At 35.9% G+C, this 25051-nt stretch overlaps 2 protein-coding genes across 17 annotated transcripts in view; one reads left to right on the top strand and one right to left on the bottom strand.

Moving 5' to 3' along the window:
• LOC145963070 (uncharacterized) overlaps nucleotides 1–8382 on the top strand; it is a 250716-nt gene extending 242334 nt beyond the window's left edge. The window contains exon 9 of the mRNA XM_083084708.1: nucleotides 8313–8382. The gene's annotated coding sequence lies outside the window, so the exon portion shown is untranslated. The remainder of the gene's footprint in view (nucleotides 1–8312) is intronic.
• The window catches only part of Liprin-gamma (liprin protein kazrin), a 156322-nt gene that overhangs the window by 75242 nt on the left and 56029 nt on the right, over nucleotides 1–25051 (bottom strand). Inside the window, exons 1-2 of one of the 16 annotated variants that reach the window (XM_083084691.1) lie at nucleotides 17994–18614; nucleotides 12419–12821 (exon numbers count right to left, since the gene is read on the bottom strand). The exons of 10 other annotated variants lie outside the window; for them this stretch is intronic. Coding sequence is in view for 1 of the 6 variants with exons in the window: in XM_083084698.1 (XP_082940824.1) it covers nucleotides 12419–12428 (10 nt within the window). In the remaining 5 variants the exon portion in view is untranslated. Of the gene's footprint in view, nucleotides 1–12418; nucleotides 14913–17993; nucleotides 18615–25051 lie in introns of those variants that run through there. 5 more of the 16 variants (XM_083084693.1, XM_083084694.1, XM_083084692.1 and 2 more) reach the window with 5 other exon arrangements.

Raw genomic sequence — 25051 nt, 5'->3', positions numbered from 1 at the left:
ACATTAGTTTTGCAAATTTAATTTGTCTAAACAATTTGTTTAAACAATTTGTTTAAACAAACTATTGCAAAAATAATGTCAAATTTCGAATCAGCGTGCATCAAAACCCTTTAAAAATGTATATTTCGTGTACATACATTATATTGTACTTACCTGATGCTATTCAATTTCCAAATATCAAAAATGTCAAACTACTTAATTTGAACATTCAATTTCTCAAAGATAAAAAAAGATATCCGGACAAATCAAAATGTTTTTTAAAGAAGAAGAGTAGTTCTTTCGAACCCCATTAATGGTTTTATGAAAAAAAATTACCTTGCGATGTAACATAACCTCAAATATCTCGAAAAACCGTGATTTTGGCACTTTTAGGTTAGAATATCTCGAAAACCGGAGCTACCAGAGAAATTCTGACCTCGGATTCGAATTCAGCGCGTCAAAAACCTTAGGAAAAGTATATTCTGGTTTCTGGGTCTAAATTTTGTCGGCTTGTGTTATTATTCCCGCCACTACTTCGAGATGTCTTAACTTCAACTCAAGTTACTATAATTCCCTATACGGTTGCTTAGAACGAATCTTATTGATGAATCATTTTGCTTCTTAGATTCAGCCAATAAGAGGACGTATAGACGAAATAATATTATTTTTCCGCTTTTAATAAAACAAATAACGGTAATTATAATGCTTGAAACCTTCCTTGATTAATAAGAAATTGATGTGCAAAAGATGATATCAAACTACGTTATAGTTATCGAGAATACCCGTTACAATCAATCCGAGCTCGGTGAAACGCATACTCCCTCCTTCCTTTTGCCAACCGTAAGTTGGCAGCAGTCGGGAGTAAAAATAAATTAAATAATTTTCACTTTTTGAAATTTTGCAGGCAAATTTTTTATCTATAGGAAAGAATTAAATCGAAAGCTGTAATTAGTATGATGCAATGTCAACCAGCGAGTATCAATTTAATCCGCTTTTCCGCGTTCCATCGTTATTCTGGTGCCGACGTTACCGTAAACCGCGCATCATTAACCCGATATCATCGGTAAACGGCTTGAGAATAGCTTATATGGCCATACGCGATTTTAATCTAGATGCAATGGAAAAAAAGAAAGGAGGAATGGGATTCACGTGTTCGCGCGCGAATGGCAGATGACGGGAAATTCGAAGGAGCGCGAGCTTTAAAGCTAATGACGGCAGCAAAGTTAAACGCCCTTTACCTTTTTTCCGCCTCCCACCTTAATTAGCGCGCCCTCCGACCGCGTAATTATTGTGTTACGGTTGCATTAGACGCCAGCTAAGGCGAGTCCCTCCGCGCGAGAATACGCCCAGCAATTTCCAGCCTCCCTCATTTCTCTCGTAAGCTATTTTCTTTTTCAGGCATATTAAACAGTGTCGGTGCGCTGTCGCGTAAATGGCCGTGACATTTTCGTTTAAATTCAAAAAAACGCATTGAGGCAAAAATATTGTATTTACAACGAATTAAAATGCAAGTTTTAAATAAATGTAGTGAGTTTAGAGCTCGTTTTGCATTAATAAAATTTGTATGAATTTATATTTTGGGGGACACTGTGTACACAGAAAAAAAAGACTTTCTTGTTTTGAAAATATTTAGTTTTAACATGGAAATCTTGAAATGAGATTATATTGCGTTAATTAAAGAAAAATATAATTGCTTGCTTGAATAAAGCCATTTTATATAGTTCAGTCAAGAAAAATATATTCTTATGATTTAAGATTTAATTTTCTTGAATAGAAAGGAAACAATGTTAGGTAGAAAATAATATTTTTAAATCAAAGATTATAATTTTTTTAAAGTAGAATTAAATAATTATATATTCTTGAGATGACAATTACTATATTGAAGTAAGATTATAATATTGTTAAAATTTAAAATTATTAAATTCTTCTAAGAAGATTATAAATTGTTACGTATATATGAAACAATGAATGCGTTACTTTAAGTATATAAGTTTTGATTTGACACTTATTTTTTTTCTGTGGATATATGTATTTATTTATTCTCATATAAATTAGCTTTCCTTACTTACTATATCATAGATCAAGTAAATAACGTTGCTATTTGAATGTCACCGATACAATCAGGGATACAATAGTTGATACAATCATAGTTCCAGTTCAATCGGGCAAAGTTTTATGAAATTGTTAGATTGTTGACTTTGGTAAGAAATTCAACCGGAACGTTGAATATGAAGTTTCTTATCTTGAACTTAGACTTTTCATAACAAGAATCAAACTTTGTTTCGCGAAACTTATCGACAGAATGACGCTTCAATTATTTGCGCATTTTGTATTCCTATCGTCTGATTGCTTCGATCGTATTTAATGAGCATAAAATGCAAAAGTTATGTAAAAATAAAATAAATAAAAGAAGAAAGTTAAGTCTCTATATCAAACGTGACAGTAAAAGATCGGATCGGCATTCGATGCTTTCATGTCTGGGCTTTCAAGACGTCACATTTTTGGAAAAAAAACTATTAATACGTAAGAGATTGTTAAAATAATTTGAAAATCCATTGGTATCGAATCCATGGGCTCGAATCTAGCACAGACTCATTTATCGTTCCATTAAAAAACGCTAATCGCGACTAGACCGCGACTTTTAATCGACCTGTTCGATTTTTGTCAGTCGAGAACAATAAACGCCGAGAACAATCTGTCTCGCACGATGGAGCATTTAGGATGAGTCTTAACGGTGAAAGCGGAAGAATCGACGATCCGTGACTGACGATACGATAATGCAAACGGTACTGAAATCTTTTCGTTCCAGACGAGATGTCGCCGCATATTTTACAATAGTTGCGACAGACAGATTGGCATAAATAGATAATGTCGGTTATTTCATATTGAATTTCTCGAAACAAAGCAACTAGAAAATAAATATCGTGACGTTTTTTCTACCATTTTTTTCAAACGATTAGAAAAATTATCTTAGGAAATTTTGGAGACAGAGTCGAAGACTTCTGCAAAGCATTTTGCATTTTATTAGTTAATCATATGAACAGATTAGCGATGCGAGTTGTCCAGATGTATACACATGTAACAATTCGCGATTAAAGCGCAGAAATTGATATGGGAATAACGTTGTCTTTTGCAGGGCCCTTTCTTCAAATAAACACACGGGATTGATTCCGGGCGGACAAATGCAGGAACAGAATAAATAAAGGAAGGAAAAAGCAAAACGGCCGCGAAATCACTGCAAGCAACCATATGACCGTAATACATTCCGGCGCCATGTACCGAGTGGCGCGGAAAAACGTGACGGCCAAGTTTTCCTTCGTCATGCATGGCCAAGGTAAATCGTTCCTTCTACCATAAATGCACACGTGGGAAGATAGGTTGACCGTGTGCAAATTCAGTTAGGGGCGAGGAAATTTATTTTGCGTCGGTGGCTGGTCTAATGACGAGCAGCTAATTGCCATCTCTCTCTCTCTCTCTCTCTCTCTCTCTCTCTCTCTCTCTCTCTCTCTCTCTTTCTCTCCCTATTTGACTGTTCTATCTTCTCATTTCCCTCTGCCTCGATTTCTCTCTAAAAGTGCCTACGGTTGGAGACATAGATCACTGTAGTGAAATGAAATTAGGGAAGATCGGAGAAGGAAAAGGGGAAAGGGAATTAAAAACGAGCATGTAGCAACTACTTTCGTATTTATTTAAAAAATATATTCTTTTATACATGTAAAAAAGTCTTTAATTTATTGTTATTAAATAGTACGATTCAAGTCTAGAATACCTAAAGTGGATTAATTAAATGGCTCGCCATAAATTTGCACATCAGCCTGATTAATCATTCTTCTAGGAGTAAAACTTTTTTTAATTAACGCAAGTTAATTTTGTTAGCAAATTAGTATGGAGCTTTGATAGGTAGTTCCGGAACATCTTGTAGAATGCAGAAAGCAGAAGAAATAGAGAGAACCAGGTGGGGGATGAGGGATAGAGCTAGAGCTATGAATATTTATACCATCAGGGCGCACAGTTATCGCGGTGCAGAAGCTAAGGAAAAAGGGACGCTGTACTGTACTGTACTGTAACGTTGAGGTAGGTAGTTACGGGGACTCTATACGGGTAGAGAATGCGGCGAACGAGCACGGTTTCATAATGCATAAGATACACGCGCCATAGTAGTGCGACTCGTAATATGCGCGACGCGCATTAACTGTATATTGTATTATTCGCCGTATATACGCGACTCCATATATACTCGACATAAAATTAGTTGCCCTTACATGTATCCCGCATTATGTAAGAGCTGCGAAATTGGGGCATAACGGAAGACAGCTATTCTCACGGCACCTTTAGTCGCCATTCGTGCGGTTATCGAACTCTTAACATTTTATATCACATTAAGCTCGATTTTCATATTAAATGGATAAAGCTCAAAATCTCAAATGGTGATGTTTAATTGCAAAATTAAATATAAATCTACCATCGAATTAAATTTCCACTTATGGCAAAACATTTGCTTGATATTTAACATTATATTTCACACATACACACATGCATGTGATTCTTTTTAAATATAATATTTCTATAGATTTTATAGATTCATTAGAATTTTATTCATGGGAATAATAATTTATAGAAAGGAATAAAGTTAAAAATCTGTAAATAAGAAAATATGTACACATATAAGAAATCGTGAACGAGCGCAAATATTTCGTGCAAATGGTATTGAATGCACCGCGATTTAGGCAAAAAAAAAGAAAGATGACAATGTTATAGCCGTAGCTGAGTCAATCGTAAAACAAGGTATATAGCGAAGTATATGCTGCACCCATCGTGGCTGGTTAGAGACTTTATCGTGGCACAGTGCCCTGATAAATAAATATGTACGTGCAATAGCTCGAAAGCTATTTAGAACTCTGCTATACCCAGTGTGGCCGAATGACCGCAATTCTCTTATTAAAGTCTTTTAATTAATAAATGAATTAAATCAATTTTTTAATTAATAAAAAGTTATTTGTTATCAATTTCTTACTGTTATCAACTGTAATACGTAAAGTGGAGTGCTTCATTTTATTAAATTAAATAATTTGTAGTAAATTATCACTATTAGTTATCGAAAAATACATTTAACAAAAGTTTCATAACTTCGGGGAGAAAATGTGATACAGATTTCTTATAATATGCATTTTTTATATTTTAATATTATCTTCGTTTTTTAAATTATATTTCTCCTTACCTAAATAGATTCTCATCAATTTACATAAAAAGTAGAATTATTATAATATCAAGTTTAGCAATATTTATAATATTTTTAATGTCGACAAACGGTACTAACATTAAATATGTAAAATCTCGTAATTATAATATCCAAAAAGTGGAGATAATGTTAAGATATCATGAAAAATGCCTGCTACATAAAAATTGTCACATGTATATTTTTCCTCTAAAAGATTGTGAAACTTTTTTTGAATTAATTTTCAATAACTGCACATATAACAGAGATAATTTAAGTCGTAAAATTAAGTACACTTTACCCTGTATATCTCGCTAGGTAAACAAATGTCGAATTAAATTTTTATTAAAATCTAGCTAAAGCCACAGATGATTAGCGAGATATATATGTCAGGTAGTTTCGAGACTACGTTTCGATACTTGTGCACTTTCATGATACCTGACGTTAATCATCCGAGATTAAACACTTATTACATGCGTTTTCCTGACAAATGAAAAACATAAATTGGAGCGCAACCCTATTTGCACTGCACGCAATGCAATCCTGCACGCACACGGGATCCAAACAATGTACTCGTCGAGCGATGGTTAAGCATAAGTTGAAGGCATAGTTCGTAACATACACACACACACATACACATACTTTATTCGAGCTCGTACACGCCAAAAGCCGCGAGGAGATGCGCTAAATTGCTTCTTAATTGCCAGCGACGGAGCTGTTCGTGCAATTCAAGGGAAGGGCAGGGGGAAAGGGAGAGATTAGCTAGTCACGCTAATCGACCTCGATGCATCCCATCGACCGACGTTGTGCATCGATATCCGGCGTTGAAGCGCGCACGAAACGGAGCCTTTTATCCGTGTGCAGTCGATAAAGCGATCGCCTCTTGCCGACTTTATTCGCGCGAATCTAATTCACATCCACACATTCCCCGAAAAATTGCGACGAAGTAGTATCGGAAACGAGTTACTCCGGCCTGAATTGTGTTAATGCGTTTTAGAATAGAGTGCTCCTGTCTACGAGATACTTCAGCATATTAAACAACGAATGTGTTACAGTAACGTACGATAACGATTTAACGAAGATTTATTTAAAAAAAAGATTGATTATCATTTATAATATAATTATCTGTGCATTAAAATATTATAGTTATTTTTTTCACTTTCTACACGGAGAAAAATATTATTCTACTGCCAAGAAAAGCAATTACTTAGTTTACTTTTCTTTTTTTTAAGTAATAGTTTTTTTTCAATAAAGAATATATTTTTGATAATAGTCTTAAAATATATTCATCACAAATGTTAGCAAATCTCATTATCATGTACTCAAAAAAAGAATTTATTTTCTCTTCAAGAATATCATAAAGTTGTATCAAAGAAAAATCAAACTTTTATATCAATTTTATGCAGTAAACAAACCAAATTTTTGTTTTAATTTAATATTCTTGACTAAAATATTACATTTACTAGGAGGGAGTCAGAGTATATTTCAATTAAACTTAATGTTTGTATTGAACTTATGATATATTTGCGGATATATAAACTTATGATATATTTAAACCAAGTAATATTTATTTGAATACAGAATATTATTTTCTATGTATACTCATATGTGTTTATAAAATAATGTTCATGGTCGGTGCTAAAATGCTTGTTCTTTGATAATCTCATAATGTAACGTTTTGTATGACTTTATTAAATTTGTAAATATGTATAATTTATAAAATTGATTTCAATAATGACAGCATTGACACTTTTTAAAAAATGATACAGCACTTATTAATCTGCTTTTTCGAGCGATAAGTCTGGTAATCGCCAGTTAGGATTCAATCGAACGTGGTTCGATTTCGAATGTCACTTCCGGTTCCGTGTAAATTGTGAAATCAAATGGTACGGTCGATTTTTTCACATGCCAGTCAATGTCAAATTGCGACAAAGAACGATGCACATACTGCACGATATCGCGTTTTTTATCATAAAGCGGCTTCGTTATCATTTGCACGAGCATGCAAGCAATTGCGTGTGCACGTTTATATGCACATGTCACATCGTGAAAAGATCCCGCGGTTCCCTCTTTTTATAGTCCACCATAGATTGCGTATCGTTGCGCAGTTATATAGAATTCTATATATAATTATATATGTGTGTGTGTACAAAAATATTATATAAATATATAAATATATTTAATTTTATTACACAAAAAAGGATTCGACGAGAATCATTGCGAGGGAGGAATTCTGACGTTGCGATTAAGTATCCTCGATTGAATTCTCGTCTCAATAAATATGCACAGCGCACATATTTCTCGCGACATTTTTCGATACATTAACCGATAATATATCGATACGCGAGGTTGCATTAAGAAGAATCGCGGTCGTAAAACAAAAGTCATGCTCGCAACAGACGATATATTTATACGCCGACGAGAATTACTCCGATGTAGGCGGTGTACGTACATATGTCGGAGAGCGAGAGAGACAGAGAGTGGGAGCGGACACCCCGTATATCTCGCCGTGGCTTATATAGTAGGAAGGACGGTTATTGGACGGACAAGAATAGAGTGCATCGCTCTCGAACGGAACATCCGTCTAACCGCGCGCTCACCGCCGGTTCTCATTCGCAATTCATGTAAAGAGATGCAACGCGACCGCGTCCCGAAGGTTTACGTTGCTCTTGTATGCGGCTTGATCGGGCGCTGATATATCGCCGCGCTGTGTAACTTCGTCGCGTGCTGCAGCATCGTATTTTACATCAATTAAAAGGTTCATGGCAATAAATTATTCGTCTATTTAATATATGTAATTTATTAAAAATTTGTATTCTCTCTCTCTCTCTCCTTTTCCTTTCATCCGAATAAACGTAAGAGACATACAATGCAATATTAATTTTAATAAGAAATATAGTAAGAAAATATATATTTTTGTTATTATATTTCTTATTATATATATATATGTACATATTATTATAAAAAATTAATTAGAGAAAGAGAGAGAGAGAGAGAGAGCGCATATTTTTCATAAATTATAAAATATATTATCACTAAAACATAAAAAGAAGAATATTATCATTTGTAAATTGAAATCTGATAAAAGGAACCTTTTTTGAAAAAACAAGTTTTTATACAGGGTGACCCATTTTAACTTAGGCAGCCAAATAACTCGAAAAATAAGCAAGATAGAGAAAAATGTTTTAGACAAAAGTTGTATGGTTTCGAGGGGGCCATAAGATGGTATCATTGGTTTGACCTTGAAGAGTCATTTGAAGGTCACGTGAAGGTCACTTCAATTTTTTTAAATGGAACATCCTATATATTTTTGTACATTCTTGTAGCTCATCTCGAGAGCTTTCCAAAACACTATAATTAAGTACATTTTCGTTAAGTACTTTTTGAGTTATGAGGCTTGAAATAATTTCTTAATTTTACATAAACCGTAAAATATCTTGTAAAATATTCATTTTTCGATTACCTTACCTTAATAGTTTTATGTACAAAATAATGAGAGGAATCAATTGGTGTAAAGAAAACACATAGTTGTTTCGAAGAAAAAATATGTAATTTGCAATTAACAATTCCATATTTTTTCTTAAAAACAACTATGTGTTTTCTTTACACCAATTGATTCCTCTCATTATTTTGTACATAAAAGTATTAAGGTAAGATAATCGAAAAATGAATATTTTACAAGATATTTTACGGTTTATGTAAAATTAAGAAATTATTTCAAGCATCATAACTCAAAAAGTACTTAACGGAAAGGTACTTAATTATAGTGTTTTGGAAAGCTCTCGAAATAAGCTACAAGAATGTACAAAAATATATAGGGTATTCCATTTAAAAAAATTGAAGTGACCTTCACGTGACCTTCAAATGACTCTTCAAGGTCAAACCAATGATACCATCTTATGGCCCCCTCGAAACCATACAACTTTTGTCTAAAACATTTTTCTCTATCTTGCTTATTTTTCGAGTTATTTGGCTGCCTAAGTTAAAATGGGTCACCCTGTATTATTGTAGGAGATTTTAGTAACAAATTTAATCAATAAAGATTGAATTAATCTGTTCAGTTAAAAAAACAAAGATACTTTAAAAAGAAACTTATAAAAAGAAAATGATTAAAACCGAGTAATAACCAAAAATAAATTTCTTTATTTTTGATTCTCATCTAGAAGAGAATCTCACTATAATCCTCAGTAGAATTCGTTAAATGAGAACCGACTCAATAAAAAATTCATAATTTCCTTGCAAATGTTATAATGTTATAAAATAAAGATACGGAGGAGTCTCCTCTTGATAACTTCTTTGTTCAAACAACCAGATCGTACCAGCCCGCGCGTCGAGAGTTTAATTGCGCAAATAATATCTGAATTGTCGGAGCCGATTCGGAGGGAAAGAAGCGATACACACTAATTGCGCGACGTGCATTCTTGCGACGATGGGGACGGCACTGAAAGCGGGCAAAAGCGCAGCGCGCCATTTAAGGTATTCGTCGCGTCTCGCGTTCCCGTTTCATCCCGTAAAGAGAGACGCCTCTGCAACCGGCTTAAGGTGCTCGGGTGAATAAACGACGAGAGAGGAGGGCGCGTTTAAGATTTCTTCCCCGTCTCCGAGTCGATTAAATCCCGGAGCAAGGCCGAATAAAAGTACGACACGCGGAGGGACGGAAGGCGAACGTTATCGAGGCTTTTCCATAGAAGTCTCTTCTTGCGCGCCTCTTTCGCGATCGGTTTAACTCTATTGCGTTGCCACTCGAACAAGATTCTACAGACGGATTAAACCCTGGCGAAACGACACCGGATAAAGCGTGTAAATTATAGAGAATAGAGTGTATCGAAAATGGGGAGTTTTAAATTTCTCATCTTTCCTTCGTTCAGATTCCGACTATTTTTACAATCGTGCACAGATTGTTCCAAATAAGTTTTCTTCAACTCGTCCTTGATTATTAATTGATACAACTTATCGTTGAGTCCGTTTCAAATGAAAAAAAATATGAAATTAAAATCTTGAAAAGAGAAATTTTTGACCATTTAAAAAAAAATCATCACGTATATTTATTGCTTTAATTTTACTCTCTAAAAGTGAATCAGTGTATTATCACTGAAAAATAGTAAATAGTCACTGATTACAGCAGTTATAAGTACAGCACTGTAAATCAGTGATATTTTATTGAAAGAATCAGTTAATAATTTTGACTGTTTCAATCAGTAATATTTCTCAATATCAGTAATATTTCTTTCGTTATTGTCAGTAATATTAAACTACAATTCATCTCTCTATTTCATATAAAATTAAAAATTTTATTTATATTTACTAAATATTTATTATATTAAAAATTTTATTTTATTTATATTACATGCATATTGAACTTGTTATTTTAAATAGATAACGAACGAATAATTTTCATTAAGTCGCCAGACATTTATTTGTCCGACTTATAAAGATCGATTTAATATCTGAAGCCTCTCTATTGAGATTGTATCAGAAATTAAATCGAAATAATACTTCTAATTTTAAATGTCGTTCTTTGCAAACTTTATATAATTCTTATGACTAAAATTAAATACGAGAGAGATAGCGATCGTAGCGGTAAATGAACGAACTAGTGATTACTGGTTTTAAGTTCCAAATAAGTTTTCTTCAACTCGTCCTTGATTATTAATTGATACAACTTATCGTTGAGTCCGTTTCAAATGAAAAAAAATATGAAATTAAAATCTTGAAAAGAGAAATTTTTGACCATTTAAAAAAAAAATCATCACGAATATTTATTGCTTTAATTTTACGTGGTTCTTAATATTTAGCAAAGCCCTTTCAGGTCACAGTCGAGCGATATGATTCATGCGCAGAGAGACGACGTTTTCTCATACATATTTATTGTCTGTTAAATAGTATAGAAACTAGCGTCTCGTCTCGTCATTATCGCAATTATTTATCGAGCGAACACGAGTATATTACTTTTATTCCCGTGAGACCTAGAACCTCGCGAATACGCAACGCGAACGTTCTCGCGCCCTCGAAAAAAGGGACATCGCCTAAATTACGGCAATCTTTTGCCGGTGTCGCGTGTGCAACGCGAGATAGACGAGTTCTCATAAATATTTATTGCGCGTCAAAACAATATGCAAATATGCCTAGACGCGTGTTCGTTTTTGCACGCGCTTTATAGAAACATATGAGATGTCGGATCGTTTTGCGATCGTCCGACGAGCAGATTGGGACCGAACGTCGAAGTTAGCCGCTGCATTTATCAAAACAACGGCGAGTTTTATTCCAAATTGAATCGAGGTCGCGTCATATATTCGAAACAGAAATGTCGCCGATTACAAGTGTTTTATAAACATAGCTCTTACACAACAATCGCGCGAAAAATGCAGAGAGTTTATATTTATTTATTTATATTTGTACAAATATAGAGTGCAATTAAAAGGTCTCCACAAGTTTTAAAAGAACGAATTCTACATATCAAAAAAATAAAAAAAATTGTATAAACTTCAAATAATACTTATTCTGAAAATTTATATAAATTTTTCAGTTTCATATTGTATGCTATATTTGTTCGCGAAAAGATTTTTAAAAATTATACGTATGTTCTTGATGAAAAGAAACTTTTGCTCTTTTTTTAGAGACGATATATCAAGCATATCGAAATAAATATCTTGTCAACTCATAGTAATTTTATAGCGAATTGTCTGCAATATTTATTTCTTATTTCATTGTTGCGATAAACCCTGTCATATTCTATCTCATGTCATATTCTATCCGATGTCATATTCTATACCCGATATCATATTTTATCCGATTTTAAATTTATTTCGAAGAAAGATTATTTGTGAAGTCAAATAAAATAATCGAATCTTGTAATAAGTGAAACAAATAAATAAAGCAATGTACGATAAAATTGTCATTTTTATCAATCATCCTTATCAATTGTCATTTTTTTATTGCTTTTAATTATTGACTTTGTTGTTTTGGAAAATATATCTTTGCGTGCACGACAACGATCTCAATTACACTACTTAGAGTGTATTTAGAAAAATATTGCATTTTGCAATTATTTTGGAAATTTGACTTGGCAAAATGATAATTTTGTGCAGCTGATCGCGAAAAATTGAAATTACTTTCGAGAATGTAATCGGCGACAATCCATTTGAACGATGACGGGCCTGGACAGTCTACTAGAAAACTCGAAGAAAATAAAGAAAAGAGAGACTCGAGGAGAGAAGAACTTGCCGGTGAGCATTCCTCCGTTCTGAACTCCACCGTAGGTCGGCTCATCCGGAGCAGAAATGTTCCCACGCTTCGCTCGCGAATGTTTCGCTCGCTACGAACTGCAGGGCGAACTGCTCGACCGTCCAATCACGCTTCCACTTCCGTTCGTTTCGTCGGCTCAGTTGTTATTCATGGCAGATGGGCCGCGACCACGATTTAAAATCACAACACTTTAACCGGTTCTCATTCGACGATGCGAGAACGATGAATCAATCTCGTTTAATTAACACAGAATGAAGCCCATCCAACTGTCATTTTACTCGACACAGAACAATCGTTATGTTATCGAGATATTTTCTGTTTATACATTTATGATTAATGATTCTTATGTACGAGAGGAGATACTTGTCGATCCCGTTCCGACCTAATTTTTATTTAATGAAATTTTTAATGTCAGTCGCATCCGCAAAAGAGTCGCCAACATTTCGCGCGTTAACGATGGCAATTGAGACATTTCAAATGAATCGCTCCCTGTTATTCTTTGTTCGTGAGAGAAAGAAATCAGGTCACGTGCAGCACAAAGAGAATATCTTGTTCCTTCAATTCTCTAGTAATAATCCGTTGAATCGCGACCAGCAGACTCGCAATGATAAATACCAACAGTTTTAACAATAGAAATTAGATCGTAAATCGATTATTTGCGAAAATTAAGTTGCTAATTCGAAGCAAAGATCAACAAAGTTGCATTCAATCTTCCCTTAATGTGATTCGCTTTGTTTCGATCGAGATGTAACTCTCAAAGTATACGGTAATGCACTAAAAGAAAGTTCGTCCGTAAAATCCCCTGTAATGGGGGAAAACACTCGACGCAAACAATCGCAAGGCCAACACTTAACACGATTACACGTATTTCTGTGCCTTAACAACGAGATAATCCGGAATTATATTTTGTAAGACGGTACCCAAAATTTGCATCAAGTCCACGTTTTATTAAGCCATTTATTATCCACTTTCTACCGGAAAAGCGTAACCTTCTTACCAAATAGTTCGATGGCGAATTACGGATTTGTATCGCGCCAATTTACGTAGTGCAAAATCGAATCAAGCCGACACAAAGATATACTCTCGCTGCACTCGATTCGCTAATATTATTTGCCGACATCCGTTCGATTCGTGTCTGATTATTCGCTCGAACGGAACCGGATGCGGGGACACGATTTGGTATCGTAACTTGTTACCGCGACCCTTTCAGGTGGGAATAGAAAGAGGAGGGGAAGGAAACAAACGAGGAAACATCGTAACGTGTTTATCAGAGGGAATAAACTTACAACTCCACGTTTTCGAGGTCTCGGAAGTCACCACAGTTGAAATTTTACGTTATCGGAAAATGTAAATTGATTCTTCTTCTTCTTCTTAGTCCTTTTGTTCGTGTCCGAACATAGTGATCTCTCTCTTTCATATACCTGTGTTGCGCACCAGATTATCACACGTATATGGGACCTACAGTTTAATGCCGATTCCGAACGGCTGAAAAATAGAGAGATTCTCTTGGCAAGATTTCTCGGTGGTTTGCCAGTGCCTTCCGAGAGAGGAGCGAGCGTATACAATTTTTCGGTTCTATCGGGAATCGAACCCGGGACCTTTGGCTTTGTAGACTAGTGCGCTATCTACTGTGCCACGCTTCGCTCGAAAGTAAATTGATTAATTCTATCAAAATAATGTCAAGAAAAATTCAAATATAATTATTAATGTATCAATAAATTTCTCTTCGTAAATAAAAGTCTATAATAACGTGATAAAATAGAAATTCGATATCATATATTTGCAGTTAATATGCGCAGATTACGTGTAAATTTTTAAACAATTCCTCGTCAATTATTATGCATATGATGCCTCGAAGACACTGCATTTCGCACATATCGATCTAATTCCGTTCCGATCTGCATGCAGCGAGCACCATGTGATTACAATATGACGGATGCATCCTGTTTCGAGCTTTCACCCGCGGAAGGAAGATGGAGGTACACGAGCAGGATGAGACAGCTGGATGTCGATATTGGAAACGTCGGCAAGCGAGCAATAAAACACGATACGACAGTTAAAAAGAGACTCTAGACTCTCGAGCCTCTGGGAGGGTAAAGCCGATGAAGTCGCGGATCGACTAGCGCAAACGAAATCTTTCCTCGTGAATTCGTGGTGCGGAAAAAAAGAGAGGTCGAAAGAAATGAAAAAAAAAAGGAGTAGGTCCGGAGTAACGTTATTTGTATATCGAGGCGCGATAGTTTTCTCTTTTTCCTCGACGTTTACGAACTTGGATAGGACGTCGAGAGCTACGCGATCTATTTGCTTTCACGTTCACTCGTTGATTCGCTACTGGAATATGCACGGTACCATAAGTATAAAGTCACGTGCTTGAATGTTTCGAAAACTGCGATATAGGAGAAACGAAAAACGAAAAAAAAAAAAAAAGAGAAAACATGAATCTTCAACAAAAGATCTACAAGGTTTTGTTGTTGGGCAGCTGAAGGTCATTTCCGAAGTAATTTTCTGCGTAGAATCCGAATCCGAGGTCAGAATTGGTCCATCACGTCAGGATTTTGAGATATTTGAGGTTATATACTCGAAAAATGGCTTTTTGGGCTACTTTTGAGGTTATGTACAGGACGCACAAAATTTTTTAGCTCTTTTCTTCTAATTGCATCATTTAGTACTACTCTTTCCCTTCAAAATGAGCTGTCGAATGGTCATCTACGATTTTTTCTTGCAAAGTTGCGGCCATTTTAAGATGACATGATGAATTCCAAACCCTGCGCCGTTATAGCCCAACAACCTCATGAGCATTCACATTAAACCTGTAAACTTTGAACTATAAACCCGAAAACCTGGACTGAAAAATGTATATATGGGTTTGAGGTCGATCTGAAATCAGATTCCAGATCAGCGACCCCAAAAATCCATGTTTTCAGTTCTCAGTTCAAATTTGAGCGAAATTAAAATTTTTTTCCACCATATTGGATCCGCCATGTTGAATTTTCAAAATCTGATTTCAGATTCTCCATCAAACCCATATATACAGTTTTCAGTCCAGGTTTTCGGGTTTATAGTTCAAAGTTTACAGGTTTAATGTGAATGCTCATGAGGTTGTTGGGCTATAACGGCGCAGGGTTTGGAATTCATCATGTCATTTTAAAATGGCCGTAACTTTGCAAGGAAAAATCGTAGATGACCATTCGACAGCTCATTTCGAAGGGAAAGAGTAGTACTAAATGATGCAATTAGAAGAAAAGAGCTAAAAAATTTGGTGCGTCCTGTACATAACCTCAAAAGTAGCCCAAAAAGCCATTTTTCGAGTATATAACCTCAAATATCTCAAAATCCTGACGTGATGGGCCAATTCTGACCTCGGATTCGGATTCTACGCAGAAAATTACTTCGGAAATGACCCCCAGCTGCCCAACAACAATCATGACCCCATTTTTTGTAGACCTGTGTAATGTTCATCGTGAGCAAAAGAGTCCACGTTCGCGCGTGCTATGTTTATAAACCACCATGGGCGAATTTATGAAGCACAGGCAATAGTGCATTATCCGCTGAATTCCCGCGGGGATGATCACGTTGGTTATAACTCCGCACCCGTGAACAAGAAATACCGAAAGAAGGAAGGAGAGAAATAACCACACAAATCCAGAAGAGAAGAAAAGTAATTGCAGACCGTGACGTTGTGTTCAAAAGATACCCGTAGGTGGCGAAACCGCTGGCCAAAGAGGTAACAATTTATGTCACCGCTTGTAGGAAGCAAACTGCTATCCGGAACCAAATATTTCGGGGTGTAGAGCGAAAAAGTTGGAACGAGCTTCCACCTCTCGCGCTTGAAGAACTCTTGCGATTTCAAGGAGAACCGCGCGTTTCTTCGCGAAACAAATTCTCCTTATCTTCTACTTCTATCTTCTTATGGCGAACGAAAAATCAATGAAACATGTGAAAGGTGAAAAGTTGCCGAGAAGGGAAAGGATGTCCCAAACGGATTCGTCGCCAGTCTATCTTTTTGCGATTTCCAGAACTAACTCCATGTGCGTCTGTCACGCTGAGAAAAAATAGTAGAAGAAAAACATTCCGCAGACCGGATCTGAATGCGGTGCCATGTGGAATGCAGCAGCAGCGTGGCGGAACATCCGGATTAAAAGTGCTTGTTCAGCCGTGTTACCGATGCAACGAAACGACGATGATGCGGCGACGTTACACCGCTCCACCAACGGAAATGCAATGCGGATAGCTAGTAGTATAGGTATAGTATAGGGTCGCTATATAGTAACGACGACGAACACTCTCGTGCTACACAGCGATGCATCAGTTGGTACGTACACGGCATTGCGTTTCGCATCGCAGATTGTTGTCTCGAGAAGATGCGAATTTACGTGGGACGATGCGGGAGGAGCAACGCATTACTACTGCATACCTGCGGCACGAAATGCACGAAGTTTCTCGCTTAGCTTCTCACTCCCTCTATCTCTCTCTCTCTCTCTCTCTCTCTCTCTCTCTCTCCCTCTCCCTTTCTTGTTTTGTCTCTCGGCTGCGCGTCACACGATCAATCTCTCGGCTCTAATGTAGTATGTTATAAAAGCGACGTGAAAGATGCATTAAAAATTTCCTCTATTAAAAGCGAATATTAATTACCGAACCCAGATGTTTCTCTAAAAAAAAGTGAAAAATTAAATCTCGAACGCGAAATCCTCTGAAACTTATTATGATCTTTCGTAAAGTACGATAAAATGTCGTAGAAATTATTCAAGTTTCTTAATGGTATCAATTTTATAATTAATTGAAAAAAAAGAGAAATATTACACGAATGTATTAAAATACGCTTCGTTCGACCTGCGAATTGCAATTTCTTATCGAGTTTTTCGCGTAGAATTAATTCTCTCAAGAGTCGAAAAAAGAAATAAATCTAGTACTTTTTCTTATCGATCAACACACGCTCGCCGTTTAATTCCAGAGATATAATCTTGGCATCGCACAAATCATAATTAGATTTTACTGCTACTAAAGGTACGAACATATCATCGTTACAGCAATGAATACACTGGTGGCAGTGATGTTTATAACCGTGCCAGTTCATTCACCGCTCTTTAAATTCGTTACTTCGCGAATATTTTCTCCTCAGAACGACGAAATCGCGCTTTGTCGTTTTTTATTATTTCTTTTTATCATAAAGTTTCTTCGAGACTCATAAATATTATAAGTATTATCGCGAGAGCAATCTACTTTTATATGATTGCGAACACTTTTAATACACGGTTTTATAGCGCGCTTGAGATTTCAAAAAAGAAAAAGAATCGTTTATATATATATATATTTCAAATTTCTTAGAAGGAACGGCCACGAGATCTCTTCTCGTACATGGAACTTTATAAAGGAAAAGGAAAAATTAAAAAAAATATATAAATTAAATATAAAAAAAGACTTGCTCCAAGATTTCAATCAAAATTAGAAGCAAATAAATTTATATGAATTGTACACGACACCATCACAAGTCACTAATGAGTGACTCGTGAACATCTCTATAAATCTATATATCTTCACTTATAAATTTGCCTACCAGTGATCAATATATGAAATAAATTATATTTTTTTTATATAAAAAAATAAATGTGGTTTTTTTTAACGATCTACTCGCTCGATGGTAGCGCGTTTTTTATCGATTTCCAGTCGCACTTTTACATTCTCCGCGTTGAAAAGCAACGATGGTAACTCGAGGCGCTGGCGGTTTTCAGAGTTCCTTTTTTTTCTTTTTCAATCCCGCGGTAACTCGATTCCACACGACGCATAAACTGCAACTCGGATTCACCCACACTTTAGCACACTGTACACTTCTAGAACTTCAAGCGTCGCGCAGAAAGACGCGCTTCTCGTCACTCGCTCGTTCCGCTTTTAGCACTCCGTACAGCAAAATCTCCGAAACTGTCGTGGGCCAGACGACGGTGGGTGTCAGGCCAGCCTCGCGTTATTGTAGTAAAACCTCTTGGTAGTCCACCTCCGCTCGACGACGCTCGCTTCGCGAAAGGAGGAGGCGGAAGAAGAGACGACAAAGAGCGTCTCTTACCGGGGAAAGCGACTCCGAAACGCGATTCGAAAGCTATTTCGCGTTCGTATACCGGTTTCCTCGGATCGAAGAGAGAAGATGCGATCGAGAAACGGACCCAGCCTGATCGTGACACCGGTTCACAGCCGACTGAGAATGCAAGAACGGGCGAACCAGACGTCTGTCGACCTGCAGCGGGCCCTCGACTGGGGCCCGCGTGGTGGGGCGAAACCCTCTCGTTTCAGGGGCCCTCAAGGGCCCTGTAGCGTGCCGGGGTTCGCCTGCCATCTGAACAGGAAGAACGACTTCTGCCCACGAGGCCATTATTGTTTGCCGTTATTATTATTGCCATTATGCGCATCCTGCGTCATGGTGTTTTGGTCGGCCGAGTGCAACGAGTCCGACGTCGAGTTTGTTGGAGGATGGCAGACTTTATGGATGGGCTTTATTTTTGCGGCTGCGTGATGCCAGAGCTACGCTGAATATTCGCGAAAGAGGCAGGATCGCTTGATGAGAGAATGATGGCATAAGAAACGGTAATGGAAGCGCGATAATGGCGAGCAATCTTTCCGCTATTATTGCAGTCGTATCGATTTCTCGCTGAGCTGCATATATTTACAATATGAGCGTTCTTTTTTGGTGCCTTTCTCTGTTTTATAATGCACAATTCATGAGCTCCTTCCAAATTATTAATTAAATATATATATATATATATATATATATATATATATATATATATATATAAATGTTAATTTTTATAACGACAATCTGTCTTTAAAAAATTTTTGAAAGTTTCAGGAAAGCGTTTCTCTAGGCAAGGAAAGAAAATTGCGAGATATAAAAGGCCAAAGCGCATTCCATTTTTCATAACAAGAAATTTACGTTCCTCGTTAATTGCAGTTCACCCTCTCGCGCGTTAAGCAACTCCCGTTATTTTGCAAAATTCAACAGTGCGCGTCAGACGGCACTATTTCAGAAGGCGGAAATTTACGTGGAAAACTTGCGCGAAACTCGGAAATAATCGCGAAAAGCTTTCAGAAACGAGAAGGACCGAAAGAATCGCTATTCTATCGCGCAATGATAAATTTTAATAAAAAAGGCGAAGCCTTTTACCCTTTTTAGAAGCAGATGCTCGGCATTAAAGCGACCTGGCCGGGGTAGAATCGAAAAAATGTAGTATCGCCGAAACACCTGAGCCGACTGATGCACAATATCCACCTACCTAATACCGAACAATACGTTACCGCATCGATGTATGCATTCCACCAGACCGAACACACGGTATACGATCAGAGTTTTCATTTCTGCGATTGATCGAGCGCAAACTTTACATTTACGCGTGCGACAGCAATATTTAAAACGCGTGTGTTATTTATATTTTTCCTAAAAAAAGGCATTATATAACTATAAAAGAATTGTAAATTTAAACTAATATTTATACGAATTAATCAAGCGTGCAATTAAAAGCATTTATTTACTGTATAAATAAATAAATTCTCCGGAGTATTCACGTTCAAATGCGAAATTAATTGATACACGATCAAAGCCGCGTGCGCAGACGTGATATGTTTATTTCAATTAAAATCGCATGTGAGAATTTGTATATATATTTATAAAACATTTATATCGATCTGTCTGTGAATATCGATAACTAATAACAACATATTAATAGTCAAATAATAATTATTATATTTTTTGCATTATTTTATTTACTCGAAGAACCGCGAGTTGTAATTGATTGAGAGACGCAAGAAATGAGATATAAACATGATACGTATATTAATCGTCTGGAATTATTCTCGCTAATTTTCAAAGCGCCTTCCACGGAAATTCGCGTGTTATCATACATACTAATGAGTTGTGGCATAAAATCACGTTGTGAGCGTGATATTTTCCGCAATCTGCTTACCACGCGGTTTTTCAGATCAACGCACGCGGAGAGAAAGAAAACAAGAAGAGTGCTGTGCGAGTAAGTATGTACACATAGTATAAAATATAAAATCTAACAAACTAGATAATGTTCATCAACAATCTGCATTTTATGCTCAAAGTTACATAGCAATATTACAAGCGTAAAACGATATTTTCTAACACACATAAAATGTAATGTATTCTTACTTGGTCTTAATTGCTAATTAATAATATAAAAAAAGAAGAGTGTACTGGCATGTCGTTTCATGAAAACTCATTAATAATTAACAAACCTATAACTTATTAATAAATATCGTTTCATGGAAACTCATTAATAATTAATAAACCTAACAATTCTAACTTTATTTTCAATAATTCTATACTTCTTGATAATTTAAATACTTGCATTTTATTTTTTCTTGAGACATTTTTCAAAGATTTATATACATATAAATTCTAGAAAGAGTTCTACTTTTTAAAAGTATAACTCGCATATAACATCGACAAACATAAAGAAATTACAAGTAAAATCATACATGTACAAGTATCGAAGACACTAATAAATTTTTGAAAAATTTGTTTATTTTTAAATTGAAAATCACCTCACCTTTATGTCTTTCTCGTGCGAACAAAATACATTTTTAAAATATATTTTAATAATGTTTATTGTTAGAATTCTTGAAAAAATGCATGAAATATATTCACAAGAAATAACTGGAAAAAATTGTGTTACATGTATAAAATTCTTCTCATTCTTGTTATAATCATTTTATATTCCCAAAGGGATATGCAAGTCGGTTTTTGTAATTATAAAAAATTCTCGCTAGCAACAAGAGTTGAAAAATTATGCTGGACATATTAAGATTTCTTATTATGATAATTTACCAAGGGGAAGGTTCGTGCATCTTTTTGCGGCGTGCCAACTTTTATATCGCCCGGATATCCGGAAAATAATGATTTCATAATCATCCCTTCATCCATACGCTTTAAGCGGAACGACGTCGTTAGCTTTCGCGCGATTTCTTCGATGGCGAGGTAGTCTCGAATATACGCTCGCAAAGAAAATCAGAAGCTCCTATAAAAAAGTTCGCGTGTGAAACTCGCCGTTTATTAAATAACAATCGGACACGATTGTCCCGGGAGATGTCGACTCGATAAATTATATTGTTTCGCGACTGCAATAACGGTGGCTAAATAAAAGAGGCGACACGATAAATTCGTGTATTCTATCGCGTTGAAATTCTTTACCGGTCAAAAATGCATCGAACGCGACACACAAAACGATGAGAAATCGCGCGCCATTGTGCGATCGACTGAAAAGACGCGAAAATGTTTCATGGCGTTATAATTCCCTATCAATAGGCGAATCTTTTGTCGGAATCGAGTTTGCATTGGCGCCGCGCCACGTTCACGTTACAACATAATAGTTTGTTCGACATGGAAAAGAGTCATCGTTCGCGACTATCAGGCTGGTGATACGAGAGATGAATAATTGAGATATACAAAGATAGAGAAATACATTTATAATATACATTGAAGTGTCTAGATTTTTTCAAAAGTTATTCAAATATCGAAAATTTACTTTTACTTTGATATTTTTGTTGTTGATATGAGAAAAGTGCATATAAATAAGGAAAAAAAATTTTCCGATAAAGATTTTTAAAGAACATGGAGCAATTTAATTTCGTATAATCTTGAGAAAATCTTAACAGAGACATGTATGTGGTAACAATTATCGTAAAATACACTCAACGCTGTACGAGAGAACCGTAATAGTGTGTTCAACAGAAAGTGCAGGACCCGTTTATGCTACTATTGTTCACCAACACACGATGCATGATACTTTCCTTCGCGCTCGATTCGCCAAACGAGCCTCAACTACTGTTAAGTACCCAATCCGTTTGTGGTAACATATCGTGCGATCTCCAATTTTCACCCATATTAACGTAAAACGTAAAAGAGGAAAAACTCGATATAAAAAGAAAAGGGCAATACTTCTTTATTACTCCATGTTATGTATCTAGAGCAGATTATTGGAAAAAACTCCACTTTTAAAAAATGTATTAATATTATTTGAAATAAAAATACAAGAAGAGAAAATTCACTGGAACGTATTTTTATAAAATATATAAGAGGAGAAGGGCACAAAAAGAATTGAGAAGAGAAAAGAAATCTTCTCACGTGGCAGCTCTAATCTCATCTATTGTTCACCGTTAATTGTCCTGGGGTAATCCTTACAAAATGCAAATCGCTTCATTTCCCTAGCTATCGAGCATCGTTATTGAAAATGTCGCGAGTAATTTGCCTCGCGTTATCGCGTGTGTTAATTCGCAAAGTCGTCGGGGTTGGTCGGTCGATTCACCCCTATCTTGCACTTCTATCTACAGTAAAAGAGTCGGAGACGTGCTATGTCATATTCTTTCAGGCCTTTCGAGACGATTCGAGCTTTCCAATAAGCTCGCAAAAATTCCGCTCGCGCGAAAAAAAGGGAGAAACGTATGGGAAAGGAAATGAAGGATCGACGGAGAGGCAGGAAAATCGGAAGAAGGATGCGACTAGTACTGAATAATGCAGCACGCGTACGTCGTCCTCGGACTTTGGCGTGTCTTTGGACTTTCGACGCTCTGAATCGGTCTTCGTGAATTCTTTAGCTTCCGCCTATTTCGTACCCCATTCTTCGACCCGGAAGACGAGTCGCGGAGTTAATGAAATTTTTCATGAACCGCTCCTCGTCTCGCCCTTTTCGTGACCCAAATAACCGCAATTTGTCTCCCGCAAAATATTCTAATTAAAAGTTACCATTGTTTCGGAAAGGTCTCAAAAGAAAATATAACCTTTTGATGAGCAATTTTTATTTTTTTCTTGTTTAAAATATGATATGTAAATCGACTATATACATAATTTCTATAAAATTAGTTAAAACGATATTCATATTTTAAATGTGCTATGATTAAAACCATTCTTTAAAATAAGAAGATAAAAACATTTTAATTCTGAATTTATAAGATATCTTATCTCTTCTTCACACAGAATGGTATATAAAAATTATGTAAAAATTACTTAGATAAGATAAAAAAAAAAAGTTATCTAATAAATATAAATGTTGCGCCAAATATCAGCAATTTAAGTCGTTGAACCAATTTATTAAAGATTAATTATAAGTATCCCGATATATCTTCCTGTATTAAATAAATGAGTGCAATCAACTGCAGTCGGCTTTCTCTGATGAATTTTCTTCACGTTCGTTAGCGATGAATGTAATGCTAACCTGGCGAAGAACAAAGATTACTATAGCAGTTAACCGATTTCGCGATTGGAATTACTGACGTTTTCCCGGATCTTTTTTCGAAGGCGTGACTGGAACGTCAAGACGGTCATTCACTGTCGTTCTCTCATCCCGTTTGCGTTCCTACTCTTATCGGGATTCGGGATAGTAAAGTTTACGAGGCGTATTTAACAACGCGATAAATATCGATACCACTAACAACGTTAAGACGCGACGCGCGGCATGTCTGCGGGGCTTTTAAGTATCCTGATATTTATGTAGCTACAAATTATCTAAGAGATCCTCACGCCCTTTCCATTCATAAATCGAGACACAACGGCATTCAGTCCTGAAGCAATAAATCTAAAGGGTACGATCGTTCGATCATTTTGCGCGGCGATATCGATTACAGTCGGTATGAAAATTTCAACCGCAAAGATATAATCGGATATAAACTTGTATAGTGAATCAAGAATAAAGGAATTAGATTTTTGTGAAATATAAAAAGGAATAAAATCTGAAAATATATTAATAAGTATTATACATGTATTTTTTTTAAATTAAATACAAAAGCATATTAGACGTAAGGTTGAAATAAAAAGGTAAAAAGATATATGGGTCTTGGAGATTTTTATTAAAGTCATTAGTTAAGTCAGATCAGCAAGATATTCGATCTTTGTGGATCGCGAGATTTATGTAAATGTCAACATGCGACTAATGCATGAACATATTAATGTGACGTAACAGTACATTGATGCGGTACACGATAATGCACCTGCGGAAAGCCTTTCAAGCTGCAGTTCTCGTCGATCACACAGGCAAGCGACATTAATTAATCGAGAACACACAAAGTGCTACGCGCTCTTACTGACATGAATCGCCATATAATATCTGACTTCATCGTAATATCGGCAAAACAATAGCTTTATTACGTGAGTATCGAAATAGCAGGCATGATGAATCAAAATCACTGTATATCAAAAGATAATTAAAAATATAAGAAATTAAATCTTAAATAAATCAAATTAAATGAATAAATAAAAAATAATCAAATAAATTAAAATTAATTGGAATCAAGATTAAATTGTGCGTTTTTACTTACAATTTGCAACAACTAGTGCTCTCCCTGTCTCTCTTTCAGAAAAAGAAATGTCGATAAAAAAAAAAAAAAAATCCTTATTGCCAACTGGCCAGGTAGAATCACTATACAACATATTTGATCATTTCCTCCTTAAAAAACTCAACGATTTCCAGATGGGATCGTTAGAATACGTCGACAGGCAACCTGGACCCTTCGTGGCAGATGCCGTAAGAAGGTTTTCGAGATGCAGCTGCCGCCTCACGAGAACACACTCGGGGCTGGGACTCACACGAGTGGCTCTTTCGTATATATGCATAC

This window comes from Camponotus vicinus, unplaced genomic scaffold (assembly GCF_025532165.1).
Source record: "Camponotus vicinus isolate PSW18456_S1 unplaced genomic scaffold, iyCamVici1.0 SCAF_12, whole genome shotgun sequence".
Classification (NCBI taxonomy): Eukaryota; Metazoa; Arthropoda; class Insecta; order Hymenoptera; family Formicidae; genus Camponotus; species Camponotus vicinus.
Note: the sequence above shows the minus strand (reverse complement) of the source record. Positions and strands in the feature narration are given on the sequence as shown.